General features: G+C 68.6%; 1 protein-coding gene across 1 annotated transcript; it reads left to right on the top strand.

Moving 5' to 3' along the window:
* Positions 1 to 58: 58 nt before the first annotated feature.
* Positions 59 to 25,425, top strand: COPA (COPI coat complex subunit alpha). Its single transcript, XM_064175812.1, has 33 exons — positions 59 to 153; positions 985 to 1,098; positions 1,875 to 1,948; positions 2,597 to 2,677; positions 3,047 to 3,123; positions 3,971 to 4,080; positions 5,745 to 5,854; positions 7,358 to 7,457; positions 7,573 to 7,708; positions 7,947 to 8,029; positions 8,443 to 8,593; positions 8,989 to 9,055; positions 9,292 to 9,367; positions 11,306 to 11,388; positions 12,608 to 12,747; positions 13,459 to 13,544; positions 13,731 to 13,869; positions 14,803 to 14,965; positions 16,401 to 16,547; positions 17,601 to 17,790; positions 18,646 to 18,741; positions 19,067 to 19,155; positions 19,632 to 19,755; positions 20,142 to 20,231; positions 20,350 to 20,459; positions 20,632 to 20,709; positions 20,978 to 21,046; positions 21,451 to 21,587; positions 22,426 to 22,615; positions 22,698 to 22,808; positions 23,338 to 23,499; positions 23,602 to 23,796; positions 24,873 to 25,425. The coding sequence occupies exons 1-33, from the start codon at positions 114 to 116 to the stop codon at positions 24,930 to 24,932; spliced, it is 3,678 nt and encodes a 1,225-aa protein (XP_064031882.1). The 5' UTR covers positions 59 to 113; the 3' UTR covers positions 24,933 to 25,425.
* Positions 25,426 to 25,431: the final 6 nt, after the last annotated feature.

The following is a 25,431-nucleotide window of genomic DNA, read 5'->3' on the forward strand; positions in this document are numbered from 1 at the left end:
TTCCGGCCGCTCTGGCACGGCGGAGGCCTCGTCTCGATGGTTACCGGAAGCGGAAGTGGTCCGGGGCACTTCCGGGGCGCTGACGTGGAGCGGCGGCGGCGGCGGCGGAGGAGATGCTGACCAAGTTCGAGACCAAATCCGCTCGGGTGAAAGGTGCCGGGGCCGGGGCTGGGGCCGGGGCCGGGCGGGGCCGCGCCGGGGGGCTCCGGGGAGCGCGGGGAGGCTGCCCCGGGCGGGGGGCTCCGGCCCCGGGGGCGGTGAGCGAGGGCAGGCCCCGGGGGGCGCTCAGGGCGGCTCCGGGAGGCTGATGAGGGCCAAAGGGAGGAGCTGGGAGCGGGGATGGGTCCTGGGGGTGGGCACTGGGGATGGAGGCTCCAAACGCCCCCGGCGGGGCTGGGGTCGGAGCTGGGGGGCGCCGGGAGGCAGCGGTGGGGACTCGGCCACTGCCCCGCGTGGGGCTCAGCACAGAGCGGAGGGGTCAGGGGCGGGGAGGGACCCGGAGAGCTCCCCCAGCCCTGCCGGGGCAGGACCCCACTCCTGACCCCAGAGCCTGTCCCCCCCAGCCCCAGCCCTCAGCTGCTGATAAGCATCTCTCAGGTCCCCTCCCAGTGCTCTCCACACTCAGCCCCAGAGCCTTCAGCCTCTCCCCACCAGGCCCTTCCCGTCCCCTCCTCACCCTCAGGCTCTCTCCAGCAGTTCCTGTCCCCCTTCACCTGGGGAGCCCCAAGCTGGGGGCAGTTGAGGCCTCCCCAGGGCAGGGTAGAGGAGCTGGGCCCTGGGGGGGGGGGGGAACTGCACTGCTGGGCCCTGGGGGGGGGGAACTGCACTGCTGGGCCCTGGGGGGGGGAACTGCACTGCTGGGCCCTGGGGGGGGGGGGGAACTGCACTGCTGGGCCCTGGGGGGGGGGAACTGCAGTGCTGGGCCCTGGGGGGGGACTGCAGCCCCGGGCCGAGGGGGGAGGCTCAGGCCCTGTGTGCCTGCAGGGCTCAGCTTCCACCCCAAGCGGCCCTGGGTGCTGAGCAGCCTGCACAATGGAGTGATCCAGCTCTGGGACTACCGAATGTGCACCCTGCTGGACAAGTTCGACGAGCACGACGGTGGGGGAGGGGCAGGGGCAGGGGGCTGGGGGGAGGGAGGCTCTGCTGGGGGGAGGGAGGCTCTGCTGGGGGGAGGGAGGCTCTGCTGGGGGGAGGGAGATACTGCTGGGGGGAGGGAGATACTGCTGGGGGGAGGGAGATACTGCTGGGGGGAGGGAGGCTCTGCTGCAGTGCTGCTGAGGCCTCTCTGCCTTCAGAGCTGCTGGGTGGAGGCTCTGTGCATGCCCTGGCAGGGGTTGGTTTGCTCTGCTGTGAAGTGAAGCTGCAGAGAGAAGTCTGGGGCCTGGCTCTGACCCCCGGGTGGGGGCTGGGTGGGAGTGGAGGAGCTCAGAGTCATGAACCACAGCAGGGCCCTGGGGAGCTCAGAGCTCTGCTCCCAGCACCATTGCCTCTGCCCAGCCCAGCCTGGCCTTGAACACCCCCAGGCAGGAGGCAGCCACAGCCTCCCCGGGCAGCCTGTGCCAGGCTCTCCTCACCCTGGCACTGAGCAACTTCCCCAGCTCCTCTGTGCCCTGCAGCCAGCAGCAGCTGTGCCCTGCAGCCCCTCTGTGCCCTGCAGCCAGCAGCAGCTGTGGGCTGTGCCCTGCAGCTCCTCTGTGCCCTGCAGCCAGCAGCAGCTGTGCCCTGCAGCTCCTCTGTGCCCTGCAGCCAGCAGCAGCTGTGGGCTGTGCCCTGCAGCTCCTCTGTGCCCTGCAGCTCCTCTGTGCCCTGCAGCCAGCAGCAGCTGTGCCCTGCAGCTCCTCTGGCCCTGCCCAACCTGCTCTGGCTCTCGGCAGGTCCTGTCCGTGGCATTGACTTCCACAAGCAGCAGCCTCTGTTCGTGTCTGGGGGAGATGACTACAAGATAAAGGTGAGAGCTGAGCTCTGCCCTGGGGGGCAGCATCCAGGGCAGGGCAGCAGCAGACAGAGGGGGTGGGAAGAGGAGCAAGAGGCTGGGGGGAGGGGGGAAGTGTCTGGGACTGGAGTTCTGCTCTGCCAGGGGTTGGAGCTGAGCTCAGGGAGCTGGAGCCTTGCAGCAGCTCCTGTGGGCAAAAGGTCCTCAGACGCTGGGCAGAGGCTCGAGGGGGAGCTGCAGCTGAGAGGCTGTGCCCCAAAGGCTCTAGCAGGTGGTGGTGCCCAGCCCAGAACCCCAGCAGGGCACCCCCAGCAGCCTGCCCAGGGGGCACAGTGCCCAGGGCAGGGCTGGGCAGCTCTGCACACAAGGAGGCTCCACAGCCTCTCTGGGCAGCCTGCTCCAGGCCTCAGCACCCTCACAGCAAACAACTTCCTCCTCCTGGCACCCACTTTGTGCCCCTTGGCACCACTCAGCAGATGCCAGCCCCAGCCCCTTGCCCCCCTCCACACACCCTGTAGCTGTTGCTGGGCACTGCCCAGATGCCCTCTGGGGCTGCTCTCCTGCAGGCTCTCAGCCCAGGCAGGGCTCAGCCTCTGCCCCTGCCAGAGCTGCTCCAGGCCCCTCAGCACCTTCCCCCCCCATGGCCTTCTCTCTGCCCTGCAGGTCTGGAACTACAAACTGCGTCGCTGCCTCTTCACCCTGCTGGGCCACCTGGACTACATCCGCACCACCTTCTTCCACCACGTGAGCCCCGCCCCTGCCCCTCCCCCCCGCCCCCCCCTGCCCCTCCCTGTGCCCCTCCCCCCCGCCCCCCCCGCCCCTCCCTGTGCCCCTCCCCCCGCCCCCCCCTGCCCCTCCCTGTGCCCCTCCCCCCGCCCCCCCCCTGCTCCTCCCTGTGCCACTCCCCCTGCCCCTCCCCTGGGTGGGTATCTGTGCCCCGGGCCCTGTGCTGCCGCTGCTGCTCCCAAGGTGCTGCAGCCTTCAGAGGCAGAGTTTCAGCCTCCAGGGCCTCGGGGGGGGCATTGGTGGGCAGAGGGGGCAGTGCCCGGTGGGGAGGGAGTGTCTGGAGGGGGAGGGGACTGAGGCCCCCTCGGGAATGCTTTGTCTCCCCAGGAGTATCCCTGGATCCTGAGTGCCTCTGATGACCAAACCATCCGGGTCTGGAACTGGCAGTCCAGGACTTGTGTTTGGTAAACAGAGCAGAGGTCTGGGGGGGGCTGGGGGCACAGCACAGGCAGGGACCTGCTGCAGCAGGGCCAGAGCAGGCCACAGCAGGGCTGGAAGGGCTCTGCTGGGATGCCAGGCTGGGAGGGTTGGGAGGGCACAGCCTGGGGTGGAGAAGGCTCCAGAGAGAGCTTCTGGAGAGCTTCCGGAGCTGGGCACAGAGTCTGGAGCAGGAGCTGAGGTGGCAGGAGCAGGGAGCAGGGTCTGGAAGTGCCAGAGGGAGGTTGGGAGTGATGAGGAGGAGACATTGGCGGTGCTGAGGGTGGGCAGAGCCTGGCACAGGCTGCTCAGAGAGGTGGGAGGCTGGCACCAGCCCCGGGCAGACTGTGTGGGGCTGTGAGCAGCTGCTCTGCTCGGGGCTGTCCCTGCAGGGAGCTGCTTTGAAAGTCTCTTCCCCCCAGACCCACTCTTGGGTCCCAGCAGTCCTGAGGAGCAGCATTTGGCAACCTTCTGCTCTTCAGCCTCCTCCCCAGGCTGGGCTGGGAGCTGCTGCTGGGCAGGGCTGGGAGCTGCTGCTGGGCAGGGCTGGGAGCTGCTGCTGGGCAGGGCTGGGAGCTGCTGCTGGGCAGGGCTGGGAGCTGCGGCTGGGCAGGGCTGGGAGCTGCTGCTGGGCAGGGCTGGGAGCTGCTGCTGGGCAGGGCTGGGAGCTGCTGCTGGGCAGGGCTGGGAGCTGCTGCTGGGCAGGGCTGGGAGCTGCTGCTGGGCAGGGCTGGGAGCTGCTGCTGGGCAGGCCTGGGAGCTGCTGCTGGGCAGGCCTGGGAGCTGCTCCTGGCTCTGCCCTTCAGAGGCTGCCTTCTGCCCTTGCCCCTGCAGTGTGCTGACAGGACACAACCACTATGTGATGTGTGCCCAGTTCCACCCCTCCGAGGACCTGGTGGTGTCTGCCAGCCTGGACCAGACTGTTCGTGTCTGGGACATCTCTGGTGAGCTGCCCGCGGGCAGGGGGTGCCCAGGGGCAGAGCTCTGCTCACAGCTGCAGTGGCAGGAAGCAGGGGGGGAGGGGAGGGGGAAAGGGAGGGGGGGGAAGGGAAAGGGGGAGGGAGGAAATGGAAAGGGAATGGGTGGGGAAGGAAAGGAAGGGAAGGGAGGTTGTGGTGTGAGAGCTTGGCTGGAGCAGCCTCAGGTGGAGCACTCAGAGCTCTCTGTTGCTGGGCAGCTGCCCCTCGGTGCCCATCAGCCTGTAGGATGTTGGAGGCCACAAAGGATGATCTCAGTGCTGTGAGGACAGGCTGAGAGCTGAGGTCCTTCAGCCTGGAGCAGAGGAGGCTGAGGGGAGCCCTTCTGGCTCTCTGCAGCTCCCTGAGAGGAGGCTGGAGCCGGGTGGGGGCTGGGCTCTGCCCCCTGGGGTCAGGAGATGGCCTCAGGTTGCCCCAGGGTTGGGTGAAGTTGGCCATGAGGAACAGTTCCTGCTCCCTGGGGGCTGCCCAGGCCCGGCCCAGGCTCCCCCAGTGGTGCAGTCCCCATCCCTGGAGGGCTCTGCAGGGCCTGGAGCTGTGGTGCTGAGGGCCATGGCTCGGTGGTGCCCCTGGCAGTGCCCTGCAGCATCTCCCAGCCCATTCCATGGCAGTGGGAAGCAGGTTGGGTTCCTGGGGTGCTGCTAACCACAGAGAGGCCTCCGGAGCCCCTGAGCTGCAGCTCTCTGCCCCCTGCAGCAGGGCTGGGCTGTGCTGCCCACGTTCAGCTGTGTCACCAGCAGGGGCCTGGGGACGGGGGGGGGCTGCTGATTTAAAAGCTGTGCCCTCTTTGTTAGTGCCAGCCTGGGGAGCTGAGCAGCTCTGCTGCCAGCAGAGCTCTGCTGCTGCCTCCCTCCCCCCCCAGCCTCCCTCAGCACAGCTCCAGCTGCCAAATTGGCTTGGAGATGGCACAGGCCTGGGTTGGGCTTCCCTCCCCCTCCCCCTCCCCCTCCCCCTGCCTGCTGTGCCGGGGGGGCTGGAGCTGAGCTGAGCTATTGACTCAGCTGGGGGCTGAGGCTGCTGAGGGCTGCTCTCTGTCCCCTAACTTCTGCCCCCCAGCTGGGCCTGCTCTGCCTGCAGCAGCCCCAGGGCTGGGCCAGGGCCTGGGCTCTGCCTGCTGGGCCCTGCTGATGACTCCAGGCCGAGCAGCTCAGGCTGAGGCTGCCGCAGGGATGTGAGCAGGGCAGCGGTGCCAGGCGGGGGGGGGGCTGCCTGCAGCTCCAGGAGGGAGAGCCAAGAGAAAGAGAAGTTGGAGCTGCTGAGGCTGGGGAGAGCCTGGCCCAGGCTGCCCAGACAGGCTGGGAGGTGCCCTCTGGCTGGCACCAGCCCAGGGCAGGTTGTGTGGTAGCTGTGAGCAGCCTGCTCTGGTCGGGGCTGGCCCTGCTGGCTGCAGGGGGGGCTGGGCTGGGAGCTTTGACGGTGCCTGGAGCCCAACCCAGGCCCAGGAACCCAACCCAGGCCCAGGAGCCAGTCCCTGGGTCCAACCCAGGCCCGGGCAGGGGAAGGGGGAGGGGGAGGAGATTTCTCCCTAAGCTCCCAGCCCCCAGGCTGCAGCTGGCTGGGAGCTGAGGGCAGTGCCTGGGCACTCCGGGGGGGCTCTCCTCACCCTCTTCTCCTGCTGCTCTCCCCCCAAGGCCTGAGGAAGAAGAATCTGTCCCCTGGCGCCGTGGAGTCAGACGTGAGGGGGATCACAGGCGTGGACCTGTTCGGCACCACGGACGCGGTGGTGAAGCATGTGCTGGAGGTGGGGGCAGCCTGTGGGGGGCAGGGGGGGCAGCAGAGGTGAAGCATGTGCTGGAGGTGGGGGCAGCCTGAGGGGGGCAGGGGGGGGCAGCAGAGGTGAAGCATGTGCTGGAGGTGGGGGCAGCCTGCGGGGGGGGCAGCAGAGGGGAAGCATGTGCTGGAGGTGGGGGCAGCCTGCAGGGGGGCAGCAGAGGTGAAGCATGTGCTGGAGGTGGGGGCAGCCTGCGGGGGGGGCAGCAGAGGTGAAGCATGTGCTGGGGGTGGGGGCAGCCTGCGGGGGGGGCAGCAGAGGTGAAGCATGTGCTGGGGGTGGGGGCAGCCTGCGGGGGGGGCAGCAGAGGTGAAGCATGTGCTGGGGGTGGGGGCAGCCTGCGGGGGGGGGCAGCAGAGGTGAAGCATGTGCTGGAGGTGGGGGCACCCTGTGGGGGGCAGGGGGGGCAGCAGAGGTGAAGCATGTGCTGGAGGTGGGGGCAGCCTGTGGGGGGCAGGGGGGGCAGCAGAGGTGAAGCATGTGCTGGAGGTGGGGGCAGCCTGCGGGGGGGGCAGCAGAGGGGAAGCATGTGCTGGAGGTGGGGGCAGCCTGCAGGGGGGCAGCAGAGGTGAAGCATGTGCTGGAGGTGGGGGCAGCCTGCGGGGGGGGCAGCAGAGGTGAAGCATGTGCTGGGGGTGGGGGCAGCCTGCGGGGGGGGCAGCAGAGGTGAAGCATGTGCTGGGGGTGGGGGCAGCCTGCGGGGGGGGCAGCAGAGGTGAAGCATGTGCTGGGGGTGGGGGCAGCCTGCGGGGGGGGGCAGCAGAGGTGAAGCATGTGCTGGAGGTGGGGGCACCCTGTGGGGGGCAGGGGGGGCAGCAGAGGTGAAGCATGTGCTGGAGGTGGGGGCAGCCTGCGGGGGGGCAGCAGAGGTGAAGCATGTGCTGGGGGTGGGGGCAGCCTCTGCAGCCTATGGGGGGGCAGGGGGGGGAGCTCACAGCTCCACTTGCAGCCAGTGAGCACAGCCCTGGGGTCCTGCCCTGCCCTGCCCCAGCCCTGCCAGGGCACTGCCACCCTGTGGCCCTCAGCACACCCCCAGGGCGTGGGAACTCCTCCAGGGTGGGGCCTCCACCACTGCCCCAGGGCAGCCTGGGCCGGGCCAGGGCTGCAGAGCTCTGGAGGGGCAGAAATGGTTCCTTGTGGCCAACCTGAGCCTGCCCTGGGGCAGCCTGAGGCCATTTCCTCCTTCTGCCTCCTGGTGCCAGGGAGCAGAGCTCAGCCCCAGCTGGCTGCAGCCTCCTCTCAGGGCGCTCAGAGGGCAGTGAGGTCTCAGCCTCCTCCTCCTCTCCAGGCTGCACACCTCCAGCTCCTCAGCTGCTCCTCCCTGGCAGCCTGTGCCAGGAGCTGTGCTGCACCTGGGGGCGTTTGTGCCCCAGCAGCCTGCGCTGCTCTCCCTCCAGCCCAGCCCCTCCCACCCTTCCCTGCTGTGTCCTCTGCTGCTTCCCCTCGGGCCCTGAGCTCTGTGCCTGCCCCCAGGGCCACGACAGGGGCGTGAACTGGGCTGCCTTCCACCCCACCATGCCCCTCATCGTCTCGGGCGCCGACGACCGGCAGGTGAAGATCTGGAGGATGAACGGTGAGGGGAGGCTGAGAGGGGAGGCTGAGAGGGGAGGCTCGGCCTGGGGCAGCTGGGCAGGGGTCCCTGGCAGGGAGGGGGCTGCTGACAGAGGCTCTCTCCCACTGCTGGGCAGAGTCCAAGGCCTGGGAGGTCGACACCTGCCGAGGTCACTACAACAACGTCTCCTGCGCCGTCTTCCACCCGCGCCAGGAGCTCATCCTCAGCAACTCCGAGGACAAAAGCATCAGAGTCTGGGACATGTCCAAGCGGTGAGGGCATGGCCAGCAGCTGGCACTGCTGAGGGGCACCTCGGGGAGGGCTGTGGGAGGAGCTGGGCACAGGAGGGGCTGGGCATGGGGGAGGCTGGGCACGGGGGGAGGAGGGCACGGGGGGAGGAGGGCACGGGAGGAGCAGGGCACGGGAGGAGCAGGGCACGGGAGGAGCAGGGCATGGGGCAGGAGCAGGGCATGGGGCAGGAGTTGCCACTGTGCTCCTGCTGCCCCTCAGCACCGGGGTGCAGACCTTCCGGCGCGACCATGACCGCTTCTGGGTGCTCTCAGCTCACCCCAACCTCAACCTCTTCGCCGCAGGTAACGGCAGAGCCACCCTCAGCCTCCCTCAGCCTCCCTGCAGCCTCCTCAGGCCTTTGCCCCTCCCTGACACTGGGGAGCAGAGCCCAACCCCCCCCAGTGCCAGCCTCCTCTGGGGGAGCTGTGCAGAGCCAGAAGGGCTCCCCTCAGCCTCCTCTTCTCCAGGCTGAACACCCTCAGGACCTAGACAGCCTCCCCTCAGCCTCCTCCAGCCTCCCCACCCCCCACCTCCCCCAGCTGCTCCTCCCCAGCCCTGCCCCCACTTCCCTCGCCCTTCCCTGGCCCCGCTCCAGCCTCTCCTCGGCGCCAGGTGCCCAAACTCCAGCAATTGAGGTGCTGAGCCCAGGGGCCACAGAGATGCCTGCCCTGGGCCGGTGCTGGCAGCCGTGGTGAGGCTGTGCTGCTGCCCTCAGGGCACGACGGGGGCATGATCGTGTTCAAGCTGGAGCGGGAGCGGCCTGCCCACGCCGTGCACGGCAACCTGCTCTACTACGTCAAGGATCGCTTCCTGCGGCAGCTCGACTTCAGCAGCTCCAAGGACGTGGCTGTCATGCAGCTGCGGAGGTGAGCAGGGCCAGCCCAGCCCGGCCTGCCCCGAGGGCACCCCCAGCTGCAGCCCAGCCTGCCCCGAGGGCACCCCCAGCTGCAGCCCGGCCTGCCCCGAGGGCACCCCCAGCTGCAGCCCAGGCTGCTCCAAGGGCACCCCCAGCTCAGGCTGCTCCGAGGGCACCCCCAGCTGCAGCCCACCTTGCCCCGAGGGCACCCCCAGCTGCAGCTCAGGCTGCTCCGAGGGCACCTCCAGCTCAGCCTGCCCCGAGGGCACCCCCAGCTCAGGCTGCTCCGAGGCAGTCTCCAGCTGGGCAGGGGCCGCTCAGGAGGGCCTGAGGGCAGCCTCAGCTCCGGCAGGGCTCAGCCTGTGGGCTCCTGCTGGGCCTTACCCTCCCCTCCCTGTGCTGCAGTGGCTCCAAGTTCCCTGTGTTCAGCATGTCCTACAACCCCGCCGAGAACGCAGTCCTGCTCTGCACTGTGAGTGCCCCCCCTTGGAGTGCCCCCTGTGCCCCACCCCCCCCTGGAGTGCCCCCTCTGCTCCTCCTCCAAGTGCCCTCTGCCAACCTCTCCCCTGAGTGCCCTCTGCCACCCTCCCCCCGCCCTGTAGTGCCCCCTGTGCCCCCCCTCCGAGTGCCCCCTGCTGCTGCCTCTCTGCTGCGCAGCTGCTGGGGGCTGTGGGCACAGCCCTGGCACGGCCTCTGTGTGCCCTGCAGCGAGCCAGCAGCCTGGAGAACAGCACCTACGACCTGTACAGCATCCCCCGGGACACCGACGCCCAGAGCCCCGACGGTGAGCCCGGCTGGCACGGGGCTGGCATGAGGCTGGCATGGGGCTGGCTGCCAGGGCCTGCACAGGCAGCTCAGGCAGCACCTGGGCCAGCAGGGACAGCTCCAGCTGGGCCAGGCTGGGCTTGGTCCATCTCTAACTGGACCGGGTTGGGTTTGGTCCCATTTAGTCCATCTCCACCTGGACCAGGTTGGGTTTGGTCCCATTTAGTCCATCTGTAACTGGACCAGGTTGGTTTTGGTTCCATTTAGTCTATCTCCAGCTGGACCAGGCTGGTTTCAGTCCCATTTCCTCCATCCCTAAGCACCCTCTGGAGAGTTCCAAGCTCTCAACACACCCAAACAGCCTCTACAGCTCCCCCTGCCCCTGGTGGGTGTCTGTAGCTCCCCTGCCCCCTCCCCCAGCTCCCTCTCTCTGCTGCTCCAAAGCCTTTCATCGCTCTCAGCCTCTCCTTGGCCTCTCTCCCCTGTTGTGCCCTGCAGCACCCAGCCCTTGGCAGCTCTGCCTCCTGCCTCCCTCGCCCTGCTCTGGGCTGCAGATGAATCTTTGCAGTCAAACTTTTACTGCCCCCAATCTATATTTCATAATCCTCTTATGAGGAGGTTTTTCCTCCCCCCTCCTGCCCTCAGCAGGCAGCTGTCAGCAGAGATGGATTTGCACCAGAGCTGAGTTCTGTGCTTGGTGCTTTGGGCTTTTTCCCCCTCTCTGTGCTGAGCTGTGGCTGTAAAAGTGGCACAGCCCTGGGCTGGCAGCAGCCAAATTCCACCTCACTTTTGGTGCAATTTACAGAGGGGGAAGCTTGATTTAGGGCAGTGGGAAAGGAACCAAACCCTCATCATCGTCATCATCGCCCTCATAACTCTTCTCTCCTCAACTCTCCATCCCATTTGGGATCTCAGACTCCAGCTGCTTCCTCCTGCCTCTGTCAGCAGGGCTGGAAAGGGTTTGCAATGAGGGGGGAGGTGGGGGAGGGGGGACTGGAAGCAGCTCGCTGGGGGCTGAGGGAGGGTTTCTGTGCTGAGCATGGCCCAGAGCAGGTGGGTCTGGGGGCAGAGGAAGAGGAGAGGGCTCTGGAGGGCTTGGTGCAGGTTGGATGTGGCTGAACCTGGTGCAGATGCTTTGGTTTGAGCCCTTCAGAGCTGCTTTATGAGATCCTGGGGTGGATGGATTGGGTTGGAAGGGAGCTGAGAGCTCATCTGCTCCCAGCCCCTGCCCTGGCAGGGACACCTCAGCTACACTCATCCAGCCTGGCCCTGAGCAGCCCCAGGCAGGAGGCAGCCACAGCCTCCTCGGGCAGCCTGTGCCAGGCTCTCCCCACCCTCCCTGTGGGCAATTTCTCCCTCATCCCCAGTCTCAATCTGCCCTCCTCAGGCTTCAGCTCATTCCCTCTGCTGCAAAAGTCCCTTCCTGGCTCTTGCAGCCCCCTTCAGGTACTGGGAGGAGATCCAAAAGCAGAAAGGAGAGTCCAGGGGGACCCCAGAGCTGCCTGCCAGTGCCTGAAGGGGTCCTGCAGGAAGAGGCTTTGCTGAGGGTGTCTGAGCCAGGCAGGGAGAATGGTTTGGAGCTGAGGCAGAGCAGGGCTGGGCTGGAGCTGAGGAAGGAGCTGTGCAGTGGGAGGGTGGGGAGAGCCTGGAGGCAGAGAGGCTGTGGCTGCCTCCTGCCTGGAGCTGCTCAAGGCCAGGCTGGATGAAGCCTTCAGGCACCTTGGGCTGGTGAGAGGAGACCCTGCCCAGGGCAGGGGCTGGCAGCAGCTGAGCTCTGAGCTCCCAGAGCCCTCCCTGGTGGTTCCCAGGACGCGGAGGGCAGGGGGGGAGGGAGCGAGGCCTGGGCACAGCCCCGCGGGTGCAGAGGGCTGGCAGGCAGCAGCTGCAGCAGCCCAGGGGGGCTCAGGCGCCAGAGGCTGGCAGAGGAGGGAGCTCTGTGCCTGCTCTGTGCCCCCAGCCCCCGAGGGGAAGCGATCCTCAGGCCTCACTGCCGTCTGGGTGGCTCGGAACCGCTTCGCTGTGCTGGACAGGATGCACTCGGTGAGGGCAGGGCTGGGGGGGAGGGAGGCTGCTGGGGGGGGAGGGAGGCTGCTGGGGGGGAGGGAGGCTGCTGGGGGCTGCTGGGGGGGGGAGGGAGGCTGCTGGGGGCAGCTGGGGGGGGAGGGAGGCTGCTGGGGGCAGCTGAGGGGGGAGGGAGGCTGCTGGGGGCAGCTGAGGGGGGAGGGAGGCTGCTGGGGGGGGAGGGAGGCTGCTGGGGGCTGCTGGGGGGGGGAGGGAGGCTGCTGGGGGCAGCTGGGGGGGAGGTTGCTGCTGCCCCTGGGAGCAGCAGCTCTGGAGAGGAGGATCTGGCAGTGCTGGTGGAGAGCAGCAGCAGGCAGCAAGGTGCCCCCAGGGTCGAGATGGCTCCTGTGGGCTGCTGGGGGCACACAACAGGGCAAGGGAGGTTCTGCTGCCCTTCTGCTCTGCCCTGGGGAGGGTATCTCTGGAGGGCTGGGGCCAGGGTTGGGCTCCCCCCCAGTTGCAGAGGGACTGAGAGCTGCTGGAGAGGAGACAGCAAAGCTCAGGGACACCTCCTCCCACCAGCCCAGCCTGGCCTTGAACACCCCTAGGCAGGAGGCAGCCACAGCCTCCCTGGGCAGCCTGTGCCAGGCTCTCCCCACCCTGGCACTGAGCAACTTCCCCAGCTCCACTCTCAGCTGCTCTGCCTCAGCTCCAAACCATTCCCCTGGGCCTGGCTCAGACCTCCTCAGGCAAAGGCTCTCTGCAGCCTCCCTGCAGGCTCTGGCACAGCTCTGAGGTGCCCTTGGAGCCTTCTCCCCTGCAGGCTGCCCCAGCCCAGCCCTGAGGTGCCCTCTGGAGCCTTCTCCCCTGCAGGCTGCCCCAGCCCAGCCCTGAGGTGCCCTCTGGAGCCTTCTCCCCTGCAGGCTGCCCCAGCCCAGCCCTGAGGTGCCCTCGGAGCCTTCTCCCCTGCAGGCTGCCCCAGCCCAGCCCTGAGGTGCCCTCTGGAGCCTTCTCCCCTGCAGGCTGCCCAGCCCCAGCCCTGAGGTGCCCTCTGGAGCCTTCTCCCCTGCAGGCTGCCCCAGCCCAGCCCTGAGGTGCCCTCTGGAGCCTTCTCCCCTGCAGGCTGCCCAGCCCCAGCTCCCTCAGCCTGTGCTCACCCGGAGCTGCTGCTCACAGAGTTGAGCCCTGCAGAGCTGAGCCCAGAGCTGCCCTTGGACCCTCTCCCAGCTGCCCTCTGCTGCCTTTGCCCCCCTGGCAGATCCTGATCAAGAACCTGAAGAATGAGATCACCAAGAAGGTTCAGGTGCCCAACTGCGATGAGATCTTCTACGCCGGCACCGGCAGCCTGCTGCTGAGGGACTCCGACTCCATCACCCTCTTCGACGTGCAGCAGAAGAGGTGAGGCCTGCTGGGGGCTGCTCCGTGCCCCCCGGGGGTGGGGGATGGGGAGGAGCTGATGAATGCTCTCCTGAGCCCCGGCCTCAGCTGCTGGCTGCCCCGGGAGGGATGCAAAGCAGGGCCAGGAGTGAGCAGAGCCAAGGTGGCAGCTCTGCCCCGGGCTCCCTGCCAGCTGCCAGGGGGAGGTGGCTGCCATGGCCTGCCAGAGCCTGGCACTGCCAGGGCTGGGTGCTGTAAAGCAGCAGAGGGTGGCTCAGGGGGGAAGGGAGCTCAGAGCTCATCTGCTCCCATCCCCTCCCCACCGTGGGCAGGGACCCCTCTGGGCTAAGGCTCAGCTGCTCAAGGCCTCATCCAGCCTGGCCTGGAACAGCCCCGGGGAGGAGGCAGCTACAGCCTCCCTGGGCAGCCTCCCTAGGCAGCCTCCCTGGGCAGCCTCAGCCTCCCTGGGCAGCCTCCCTGGGCAGCCGCAGCCTCCCTGGGCAGCCTCCCTGGGCAGCCTCAGCCTCCCTGGGCAGCCTCCTGCAGGCTCTGCTCACCCTCAGAGCTCTGCCTCCTGCTCTGGTGGCTGCAGGCCCCTGGCTCTGGGGGGGTTGGGTGGCTCGGGGGGGGGTGGGTGGCTCAGGGGTGGGTGGCTCGGGGGGGTGGGGGTGGTGCCAGGCCCTGAGCTGGCTGTGCAGGGGCAGCTCTCAGGTCTCTGCTGTTCTCCTGCAGGACCTTGGCCTCGGTGAAGATCTCCAAGGTGAAATATGTGATCTGGTCTGCAGACATGGCCCACGTGGCCCTGCTGGCCAAGCACGGTGAGAGCTGGGGACCCCCCCCGGGGGCACACGGAGGGGAGGGGGCAGCTGCAGCCCCTCGGGGTGGGCTCTGTGCCAGCTGCCAGAGGCTCGCTGTGGCCCTCAGGGGGCTGCAGCTGGTGGCTGGCAGCAGGCAGAGCAGGCAGGGGCTGCCCAGGCCTGACTGCTGCTGCCTCTGCCCCGCAGCCATCATGATCTGCAACAGGAAGCTGGAGTCGCTGTGCAGCATCCACGAGAACATCCGAGTCAAGAGTGGGGCCTGGGACGAGAGTGGAGTCTTCATCTACACCACCAGCAACCACATCAAATACGCCGTGGGCACGGGGTGAGCCTGCAGCGCCACCTGCAGGCCTGCCCCAGCAGCGCCCCCCAGCAGCCTGCCCAGGGGGCACAGTGCCCAGGGCAGGGCTGGGCAGCTCTGCACACAAGGAGGCTCCACAGCCTCTCTGGGCAGCCTGCTCCAGGCCTCAGCACCCTCACACCAAACAACTTCCTCCTCCTGGCACCCACTTTGTGCCCCTTGGCACCACTCAGCAGATGCCAGCCCCAGCCCCTTGCCCCCCTCCACACACCCTGTAGCTGTTGCTGGGCACTGCCCAGATGCCCTCTGGGGCTGCTCTCCTGCAGGCTCTCAGCCCAGGCAGGGCTCAGCCTCTGCCCCTGCCAGAGCTGCTCCAGGCCCCTCAGCACCTCCCCAGCCCCCCCTGGGCTCTCTCCAGCACCTCCCAGCCCCTGGCACTGGGGGGGAGCCCAGCCCTGGCCCCCTCTGGCCCTCCAGAGGTGCCCTGCCCAGGGCCCAGCAGAGTGGCAGCAGCACCTAACCCTTGCCCTGCTGCCCACACTCTGCCCCATGCCCCCAGCAGACCTTTGGGGCCTTCTTGCCCGTGCGGGCACCTGGCTGGGCACTGCCCAGCAGTGCCAGGCCCTGCCCTGTGGAGCTGCTGCCCAGCAGGCCCACGCACAGGAGCTGCTGGGGGTTGTCCCTCCCCGGGGGCAGGACTCTCCCTGGGGGCAGGACTCTCTCCTCACCCTGCCCAGAGCCCAGCAGCTTCCTCTGCCCCCTGGCTGCTGCCCCTGCCCCTGGCTGCTGCCCCTGCCCCTGGCTGCTGCCCCTGCCCCTGGCTGCTGCCCCTGCCCCTGGGCTGCCCTCGCTGCCTGCCCTGCCCCCCCCGGGGCTGAGCTTTGCACTTCTGCGGCTGGGGGCCGGGGGGGTGCTGTGGGCAGTGCCAGCCGTGCCCACTGCCCTGCCCTGGCGCAGGGACCATGGCATCATCCGCACCCTGGACCTGCCCATCTACGTGACGCGGGTGAGGGGCACCAACGTCTACTGCCTGGACCGGGAGTGCAGGCCGCGGGTGCTGGGCATCGACCCCACCGAGTTCCGCTTCAAGCTGGCACTCAGCCACAGGAAGTACGACGAGGTCAGCACGGGACGGACCCCCCGGGCCCCCCCCCCAGTGCCCTGAGACCCCCCCGGGCCCCCCCGCTGCCCTGAGACCACCCCAGGCCCCCCCGCTGCCCTTCTGCCCCCCTGAGCCCCCCCTCAGTGCCCTTCTGCCCCCCTGAGCCCCCCCTCAGTGCCCTTCTGCCCCCCTGAGCTCCCCTGAGCCCCCCCCCGCTGCCCTGAGACCCCCTGAGCCTCCCCTCAGTGCCCTTCTGCCCCCCTGAGCCCCCCCCCAGTGCCCTTCTGCCCCCCTGAGCCCCCCTGAGCCCCCCCCCGCTGCCCTGAGACCCCCTGAGCCTCCCCTCAGTGCCCTTCTGCCCCCCTGAGCCCCCCCCAGTGCCCTTCTGCCCCCCTGAGCCCCCCTGAGCCCCCCCCCGCTGCCCTGAGACCCCCTGAGCCTCCCCTCAGTGCCCTTCTGCCCCCCTGAGCCCCCCCCCAGTGCCCTTCTGCCCCCCTGAGCCCCCCTGTGCCCCCCCCCGCTGCCCTGAGACCCCCTGAGCCTCCCCTCAGTGCCCTTCTGCCCCCCTGAGCCCCCCCCCAGTGCCCTTCTGCCCCCCTGAGCCCCCCCCCCGGTGCCCTTCTGCCCCCCTGAGCCCCCCCCCGCTGCCCTGAGACCCCCCTGAGCCCTTCAGCCCCCCTGAGCCCCCCCTCGGTGCCCTTCAGCCCCCCTTCAGCCCCCCCGGTGCCCTGAGACCCCCCTGAGCCCCCCCCCGGTGCCCTTCTGCCCCCCTGAGCCTCCCCTTGGTGCCCTTCAGCCCCCCTGTGCCCCCCCGAGCCTCCTCTGAGCCCCCCCTCAGCTCCCCTGAGCCTCCTTTGGCCTCCTCAAGTCTCTCTTACCCTCCCTGAGCCCTCTTTGCTCCCCTGACCCCCCCCCCCGGCCCCTTCCTCCCTGCCCCTGCAGGCAAATCCTGGGCAGAGGCTCAGGGCCCTGAGGCTGCCTCTGAGAGGAGATTTGGTCAATGCTTGTCAGTGGCTGGGGGGGGACAGGAGCAGGGACAGGCTGGGGGGGTCGGGGGGGGACAGGAGCAGGGGCAGGCTGGGGGGGACAGGAGCAGGGGCAGGAGCAGGCTCTGCTCAGAGGCTCTCAGAGCTCAGGGGTTGGAAGGGACCCAGAGGGATCTGTGAGTGACCTCTCGGGGGCTGCAGGGGACTGGGGAGGGGCACTGGAGGCTGCCAGGCAGGGGCAGGCCTGGGGGGCAGGGGGCAGAGCTGGGGATGAGGAAGGTCAGCCTGGAGGGGAGGAAGGAGCTGTGCAGCAGGAGGGTGCTGAGCCTGGCAGGGGCTGCCCAGGGCCGTGGTGGGCTGTGGGCAGCCTGCCCCGGGGTGAGCTGTGCCTGCCGGGGCCGGGGCTGGCACTGGCTGCTCCTGGTGGCCCCTGGGCCCGGGGGCTGTGCTGAGGCTGTGCCTGGCAGGTGCTGCACATGGTGAGGAATGCCAAGCTCGTGGGGCAGTCCATCATTGCCTACCTGCAGCGCAAGGGGTACCCCGAGGTGGCTCTGCACTTCGTCAAGGACGAGAAGACTCGGTTCAGCCTGGCGCTGGAGTGCGGCAACATCGAGGTGAGGGCAGCCAGGGGCAGCTGTGCCCGCGACAGCCAGGGGCAGCTCCCACCCCTGGGCAGCCTGGGACAGGCTCTGCCCACCCCCAGCACCGCCAGTGTCTCCTCCTCTCCACTCCCAACCTCCCCCTGGCACTTCCAGACCCTCCCCCCTGCTCCTGCCACCGCAGCTCCTGCTCCAAACTCTGTGCCCAGCTCTAGAAGCTCTCCCTGGAGCCTTCTCCTCTCCAGGCTGTGCCCCCCCAACCCTCCCAGCCTGGCACCCCAGCAGAGCCCTCCCAGCCCTGCTGTGGCCTCCTCTGGCCCTGCTCCAGCAGGTCCCTGCCTGTGCTCTGCTCTCCGGAGCTGCCCCAGCCCTGCTGTGGGGCAGAAGCTGTGACCCAGCAGGTCTGGAGGTGTTTGTGACCTCCAAAGGGAAGGAGATTTGGCTGGGGGTGGCACAACTTCCTCCTCACACCCAGCCTCAGCCTGCCCTGGCACAGCTTCAGCCTCTGTCCCCTTCTTCTGGCCCTGGGGGCCTGGCAGCAGAGCCCAACCCCAGCTGAGCACAACCTCCCTGCAGGCAGCTGCAGGCAGCAATCAGCTCTGCCCTCAGCCTGCTCTGGGCCAGGATGCACCCCCCCAGCTCCCTCACAGGGCTGTGCCCCCTCCCCAGCCTTGCTGCCCTGCTCTGGGCACCTTCCAGCCCCTCAGCAGCTCTCTGCAATGCAGGAGCCCAGAGCTGGGCACAGCACTCCAGGGCTGGCCTGAGCAATGCCAGCACAGGGGCACAGGAACCTCCCTGCTCCTGCTGCCCACACTGCTCCTCAGCCAGCCCAGGCTGCCCCTGCCTCTGCTGCCCACCTGGGCACTGCTGCCTCCTCTGCAGCTGCCACCCAGCACCCCCAGGGCCCTCTCTGCCACTCTGTGCCCAGCCTGTGCCACTGCCTGGGGCTGCTGTGGCCCAGGTGCAGAGCTCAGCCCTTGGCCTGCTCTCGGTCGCAGCTGGCCCCGAGCGCAGCCTGCAGGGCAAACCCCTCCAGGCCTTCCTCCCGGGCTGGGCTCTCTCTGGCAGATTGCTCTGGAGGCAGCCAAGGCTCTGGATGACAAAAGCTGCTGGGAGAAGCTGGGGGAAGTGGCTCTGCTGCAGGGCAACCACCAGATCGTGGAGATGTGCTACCAGCGCACCAAGAACTTCGACAGGCTCTCCTTCCTCTACCTCATCACAGGCAACCTGGAGAAGCTGCGCAAGATGATGAAGATTGGTGAGTGCCAGGCTGGTGCCAGCACAGCCTCGCAGGGGCACAGAGCTGCCTGGCCTGGAGCAGCTCCTCAGCACCAGCAGGTCCAGGCTCTGAGCAGAGGCTGAGCGAGTCTGGGGCTGTGCAGTCTGGAGGTGCTCTGCTGCCCTCCCCCCAGCCCCTCCCCAGCCCTCCTGCAGCCCCCTCCAGACCCTGCCAGGCCACTCCAAGGGCTCCTGGGAGCCTTCTCTGCAGGCTGCAGAGCCTCAACTCTCTCAGCCTGTGCTCAGAGCAGAGCTGCTGCAGCCCTCTCAGCTCTTGGTGGCCTCCTCTGGGCTGGCTCCAACACTTCCATGTCCTGCTTGTGCTGGGGGCTGCAGAGCTGTGCAGAGTCCAACCTAAGCCTCCCCAGCCTGAAGCACAGCCTGGGGGTGACTGCAGCAGCCCCTGGGCAGCTCAGGCCTGTCCCTGACCACTCTGCCTGAAAAGCTTCTTCCCAGCCTCAGCCTGAGGCCATTTCCCCTTCTTCTGTCTCCAGTTCCCTGTGAGCAGAGCCCAGCAGCAGCCTCTCCACAACCTCCCTTCAGGTGGCTGCTGACAGCAATGAGCTCTGCCCTCAGCCTCCTCTTCCCCACCCTGCCCTTCCCCAGCTCAGTCTCTCCTCAGCAGATTTCCTCTCCAGGCCCTTCCCCAGCTCTGTTGCCCTCCTCTGGACCTCCACAGCTCTCCTGGATTGTGCTGCCCCAAGCTGAGCCCAGCAGTGGGGCTGTGGCCTCCCCAGAGCAGAGCCACCTGAGTGCCAGTGCCAGAGGGCAGCACCCTGGGGGCAGGGGAGGAAGCAGCAGGCCGTGGGGGGTGACTTCTGCTCCTCTTCCTCAGCGGAGATCCGGAAGGACATGAGTGGGCACTACCAGAACGCTCTGTACCTGGGGGACGTGGCAGAGAGAGTGAGGATCCTGAGGAACTGTGGCCAGAGTGAGTCAGGGACCCGTGGGGTGCTCTGGGCAGCCTCCAGAGACCAACCAGTGCCAGCCTGTGCCACGGGCAGGGGCAGCTCCCACCAGCCCAGGCTGCTCGTGGGGTGGGGTGGGTTGGGAGGGACCTTCCAGGAGCTGCCAGATCCAAGCCCCCTGCCATGGGCTTTGGGTGGTCTGAAAGTTGGAACTTGGATGAGCTTCAACCCTGCACCAGCCCAGGCTGCTCCAGGCCTCCTCCAGCCTGCTCTGGGCCCTGCCTGGGGCAGCTGTGAGGAGTTCTCCTTCTCCAGGCCGGTGCAGAACCTTCCCTGGTGTCGTTGCAGAGTCCTTGGCCTACCTGACAGCTGCCACCCATGGGCTGGATGAGGAAGCTGAGAGCCTGAAGGAGACCTTTGATCCTGAGAAGGAGGCGGTGAGGAAGCTGCCCAGAGCCTTCCTCCTGCTCTGGAGGGCCTGGGGAGATGCCAGTGGGTGCCAATGGGGCAGTGCCAGCAGAGCCACCCCAAGCACTGCCTGCCTCAGGGTCTCAGCAGAGTGGAGGTGGGAAGGGAGCTCTGGAGGGCATCTCCTGCACCCCCACCCTGCCCCAGCAGGGCACCACCAGCAGCTTGCCCAGGGGGCACAGTGCCCAGGGCAGGGCTGGGCAGCTCTGCACACCAGGAGGCTCCACAGCCTCTCTGGGCAGCCTGCTCCAGGCCTCAGCACCCTCACAGCAAACAACTTCCTCCTCCTGGCACCCACTTTGTGCCCCTTGGCACCACTCAGCAGATGCCAGCCCCAGGCTCTTGCCCCCTACCCTTGAGCTGTTGCTGGGCACTGCCCAGATGGGAAGCTCCAGGGCTGGGATTTGCCTTGGAGGCCTTTAGCTGCTCCCTGCTCTCTGCTCAGGTCCCAGCCATTGACCACAGTGCCAAGCTGCTGCAGCCTCCTGCCCCTGTCATGCCCCTGGACACCAACTGGCCCCTGCTGACTGTCTCCAAGGGCTTCTTCGAGGGCACCATTGCTGGCAAAGGTTTGTGCCTGCAGCTGGGCAGTGTTGCCCCCAGGGCTCCTCAGCTCCTCTGCTGGCCTCAGTCCTGTTGTGTGCCACTGGCAGGGGCTGGCATCCAGCTGGGCACATAGGGAGAGGGGTCAGGTTCTTCTCCCAGAGGGACAGAGAAGGAAACAGGCTCAGGTTGCCCCAGGGGAGCAGTTCTGCCCCTCGAAGGTTGGCAAGGCCTGGCAGAGCTTGCCCAGGGCAGTGGTGGAGCCCCCACCCTGGAGGGGCTGTCAGAGCCTCGGGGCTGTGGTGCTGAGGACCAAGGTTTGGTGCTGCCCTGGCAGGGCTGGGCTGAGGCTTGGGCTCAGTGGTGCTCAGGAGCTCCATGCCAGGCAGTGAAGGCTTCTGCCCCTCTGCAGGCAAGGGAGGTGCCCTGGCAGCTGACATCGACATGGACACGGTGGGCACCGAGGGCTGGGGAGAGGATGCAGAGCTGCAGCTGGACGAAGGTTGGTGGAGCTCAGAGCTGCTCCTGCAGGAGCTCAGCCCTGCCTGGCAGAGCCCTGACAGCTCCCCCCCTGCCCCCTCCCTGCCCCCTCCCTGCCCCCCCCTGCCCTCTCCCTGCAGATGGCTTCGTGGATGCTGGAGAAGGCTTCGGAGAGGAAGGCCTGGCCAAGGGGCAGGAGGAAGGAGGGGGATGGGAGGTGGAGGAAGATTTGGATCTGCCTCCTGAGCTGGTAGGAGGCTCCCCGAGGGGCCCAGCAGGAGCTGGTGGGAGGGCAGCGACAGCTCCTGGTCCGGGGGGGCGTAGGGCAATGTCCTGGGGGGCTTCAGAGGCTTGGTCAGCACAGCTCTGGGCCCAGCTGGCTGCTGGAGGCCTCCCCCCCCAGCACTGCTCTCTGCCCCCAGGACGCTGCTGCTGGCCCTGCAGGAGCAGCAGAGGAAGGATTCTTTGTGCCACCCACCAAGGGCACCAGCCCGGCCCAGGTAGTGCCACGGCCCTGGGCTGTCTGCTCAGGGGGGTTCTCCTGGGGGGGTTCTCCTGGGGGGGTTCTCCTGGGGGGGTCTGGGGGAGTTCTTCCTGGAGGATTCTTCCTGGGGGGGGTCTTTGTGTGTGAGATTTCTTCTGGGGGGTTCTTCCTGGGGGGGGTTCTTGTGGTGGGGCCTGGCCTGTGAGCACAGCAGCTGGGCAGGGGGGGGTGGTGAGGGCAGAGGTGGCAGCAGCTGCACAGTTCTCCTCCTTCCTCCTCCCTAGGTGTGGTGCAACAACTCTCAGCTTCCTGTCGACCACATCCTGGCAGGCTCCTTTGAGACAGCTATGAGGGTAGGAGCCCCCTGCAGTACCCTGCATGCCCCCTGCATGCCCTCTGCATGCCCCCTGCAGCCCCCTGCATGCCCCCTGCAGCCCCCTGCATGCCCCCTGCAGCCCCCTGCATGCCCCCTGCATGCCCCCTGCAGTACCCTGCAGCCCCCTGTATGCCCCTTGCAGCCCCCTGTATGCCCCTTGCAGCCCCCTGTATGCCCCTTGCAGCCCCCTGTATGCCCCCTGCAGTACCCTGCATGCCCTCTGCATGCCCCCTGCAGCCCCCAGGCCCCCTCTATCCACCTCAGCCTCTGTGCCCTCCCCTTGAGCCGCTGCTTCCTCTGGCTGTGCCCCCGGAGCTGCTGGCACCCGGGTGCCACCTGGGTGGCCCCTGCCCGCGGCTCAGGGCCCTGTGTGTGCTGCAGCTGCTGCACGACCAGGTGGGAGTGACCAACTTCGGCCCCTACAAGCAGCTGTTCCTGCAGACCTACGCCCGCGGCCGCACCACCTACGCGGCGCTGCCCTCCCTGCCCGCCCTCTACGGCTACCCTCACCGCAACTGGTAAGCAGCTGCCAGGGCCCTGCCCTGCTGCCTGCCCCCCGCCCCCCACGCTCACACAGCCCCCCTGGAGGGGTGGGAAGGGAGCTCTGGAGAGCATCTCCTGCGACCCCAACCCTGCTGCCCAGCAGGGCACCCCCAGCAGCCTGCCCAGGGGGCACAGTGCCCAGGGCAGGGCTGGGCAGCTCTGCACACAAGGAGGCTCCACAGCCTCTCTGGGCAGCCTGCTCCAGGCCTCAGCACCCTCACAGCAAACAACTTCCTCCTCCTGGCACCCACTTTGTGCCCCTTGGCACCACTCAGCAGATGCCAGCCCCAGTCCTTTGCCCTCCTCACCCTTGAGCTGTTGCTGGGCACTGCCCAGATGCCCTCTGGGGCTGCTCTCCTGCAGGCTCTCAGAGATGTCTCTGGCACCTTCCTGCCTGCTGGCTGGGCACCAGGAATGTTCCATGCTCCTTGCCCTGCTGCCTGCCCTGGGCCCAGAGCTCCTCCATGTTTTGGGGTGCCCTGAGCCAGGGTGCAGCAGCTCAGGTGCTGCCCTCCAGCAGCCCTGGCAGAGCTGCCCTGAGGCAGCTGAAGCCCCAGCGAGGTCTCTGCAGCAGAAGCAGTGTAGAGAGCTGAGCCAGGTCGGCAGCTGTGCTGCTGCAGAGCGAGCTGGGCACCCTGGGTGGCAGGAGGATGGCAGCCCAGATGCCCTCTGTGCCAAGCCAGGGGCAGAGGAGCCCAGCAGGGGCCTGGGTGGGCCTCGCTGGGAGGCTTGGGGCAAGCTGCGGTCCCCCTGCGCCCGTCCTGCAGGGCCCCGCGGTGCTGTGTGCCCCCAGCCCCCCTCTGGTGCCCGCAGGAAGGACGGGGGTGGCCTGAAGAGTGCCCTCCCTGCCGTGGGGCTGAAGCTGAACGACCTGATCCAGCGCCTGCAGCTCTGCTACCAGCTGACCACGGCCGGCAAGTTCGAGGAGGCGGTGGAGAAGTTCCGCTGCATCCTGCTCAGCGTCCCCCTGCTGGTGGTGGACAACAAGCAGGAGATCGCCGAGGTGAGGGCAGCCCCCGGGGGCTGCTGCTGCCTCCCTCCCTGCCGGGGGGCAGGCTGAGGGCCTGAGCCTTGTCCCCCCCCAGGCCCAGCAGCTGATCGCCATCTGCCGCGAGTACATCGTGGGGCTCTCCATGGAGATCGAGAGGAAGAAGCTGCCCAAGGACACCCTGGAGCAGCAGAAGAGGATCTGTGAGGTACAGGAGAGGCTTTGGCCCCGGGAGGGAGGGGAGGGAGCAGCAACCTTTGGGTTGAGGAAGGGATTGGGAGTGCTGAGTGCTGCCTGGAGCAGAGGAGGCTGAGGAGAGGCCTCCTGGCAGGGCACAGCAGCCTGGGGCGGGCAGGGGCTGGGCTCTGCTGCCAGGAGCAGGGGCAATGGCCTCAGGTGGCCTCAGGGAGCCTCAGCTTGGCCATGAGCAGCAACTTCTGCCCCCTGAGGCTTGCCCAGGCCTGGCCCAGGCTGCCCAGGGCAGTGCTGCAGCCCCTGGGTCTGTGGCACTGAGGGCCATGGCCTGGCAGTGCCCTGGCAGTGCTGGGTGAAGCTTTGCCCTCGGTGGGCTCAGAAGATCTCTTCCAGGCCAAAGGGTCCTCTGCTGCTGTCGCTGCCTCCCTCGGAGCTGCCGCAGCAGAGTGCCCCCCCGGGGGGGCTCCTGGCGCAGGCTGAGCCTGGGCAGCCTCCCGGCGTGGCACTGACGGTGCCCTGCTGTCCCCTGTCCCCTGGCACAGATGGCAGCCTACTTCACCCACTCCAACCTGCAGCCCGTCCACATGATCCTGGTGCTCCGCACTGCCCTCAACCTCTTCTTCAAGCTCAAGAACTTCAAGACCGCTGCCAGCTTCGCCCGGCGCCTGCTGGAGCTGGGCCCCAAGCCCGAGGTGGCTCAGCAGGTGTGGCCCCGGACGGGGCGGGGCAGGGCAGGGCGGGGCCCGGGGCGGAGCCGCTGGGTGGGACCCTCCCGGGGCCGCTCCTGAGCTGCTCCTGCCCTGCAGACCCGCAAGATCCTCGCTGCCTGCGAGAAGAACCCCAGCGACAGCCACCAGCTGAGCTACGACATGCACAACCCCTTCGACATCTGCGCCGCCTCCTTCCGCCCGCTCTACCGCGGCAGGGCCCTGGAGAAGTGTCCCCTGAGCGGCGCCTGCTACAGCCCCGAGTTCCGCGGGCAGCTCTGCCGAGTCACCACCGTGAGAGGCTGCCCCCGCCCGCACAGCCCCCCCGCGGCTCCCTCTGCCCTGCACAGCCCTCCCGCGGCTCCCCCTGCCCTGCACAGCCCCCCCGCGGCTCCCCCTGCCCCGCACAGCCCCCCCGCGGCTCCCCCTGCCCCGCACAGCCCCCCCGCGGCTCCCCCTGCCCCGCACAGCCCCCCCGCGGCTCCCCCTGCCCCGCACAGCCCCCCCGCGGCTCCCCCTGCCCCGCACAGCCCTCCCGGCGCTCCCCCTGCCCTGCACAGCCCTCCCGGGGCTCCCCCTGCCCCGCACAGCCCCCCCGCGGCTCCCCCTGCCCTGCACAGCCCTCCCAGGGCTCCCCCTGCCCCGCACAGCCCTCCCGCGGCTCCCCCTGCCCTGCACAGCCCCCCCGCGGCTCCCCCTGCCCTGCACAGCCCTCCCGGGGCTCCCCCTGCCCTGCCCCGCACAGCCCTCCCGGGGCTCCCCCTGCCCTGCCCTGCACAGCCCTCCCGCGGCTCCCCCTGCCCTGCACAGCCCTCCCGGGGCTCCCCCTGCCCCGCACAGCCCCCCCGCGGCTCCCCCTGCCCCGCACAGCCCTCCCGGGGCTCCCTCCCTGCCCTGCACAGCCCTCCCGCGGCTCCCCCTGCCCTGCACAGCCCTCCCAGGGCTCCCCCTGCCCCGCACAGCCCTCCCGGGGCTCCCCCTGCCCTGCCCTGCACAGCCCTCCCGGGGCTCCCCCTGCCCTGCCCTGCACAGCCCTCCCGGGGCTCCCCCTGCCCTGCCCTGCACAGCCCTCCCGGGGCTCCCCCTGCCCTGCCCTGCACAGCCCTCCCGGGGCTCCCCCTGCCCTGCACAGCCCCCCCACGGCTGCCCCTGCCCTGCACAGCCCTCCCGGGGCTGCCCCTGCCCCGCACAGCCCTCCCACAGCTGCCCCCCCCGGCCCTGCACACCCCTTCCCCCGGGCTCAGCTCTAACCCTGTGCCAAGTTCGGTGCCAGGGGAGCTGGACCACTGAGTGCAGCCTGCAGCCCTGAGGCCTGGGCAGGGCTGGGCTGGGCACTTGGGCTCCTGAACCTCCTCTTCTTGCTCCCCCAGGTGACAGAGATCGGCAAAGACGTCCTGGGGCTGCGGATCAGTCCCCTGCAGTTCCGCTAGGAGCTGCCTCGGCCGGGCAGGGACCTCCCCCAGCTGCCCAGCAGGGTGGGAACCTTCAGCCCCCAGCCCCCTGCTGCCTGTCCTGCCCAGGCTGTGTCCTGCCCAGGCTGAGTCCTGCCTGGGCCCTGTCCTCTTTGCCCTTCCCCACCCAGGCAGTTGTCAGTTGTGCTGCTCCCTCCCAGCCCCATGGAATAGCCTCCCCCAGGCCCTGTTGTTGTCTCTCCTGCCCTTGCCCCAAGTTGTTTCTCCTGCCAAGCTCTGCAGAAGCTGATGGGGGGCAGCAGCTGCCCCTGAGAGCCTTCAGCTTTGGGCTCCTGCAGGAAGGGCTCCAGGCCCTGCTGACCCCCCCGGGAGTGTGGCCCTGGCTGCTGCTGGGCCCTGCCTGGGCTCTGCCTGCCCAAGTGTCAAGGGCACAGCTCAGGCTCCTGCTGCTGTTGTGTTGTGTCCTCCAGGCAAGCAGCTTCTGAATAAAGGCCTCTGAGCTCCCTTGGGCCTTGCT

This window comes from Pogoniulus pusillus, chromosome 43, assembly GCF_015220805.1.
Source record: "Pogoniulus pusillus isolate bPogPus1 chromosome 43, bPogPus1.pri, whole genome shotgun sequence".
NCBI classification, from domain to species: domain Eukaryota; kingdom Metazoa; phylum Chordata; class Aves; order Piciformes; family Lybiidae; genus Pogoniulus; species Pogoniulus pusillus.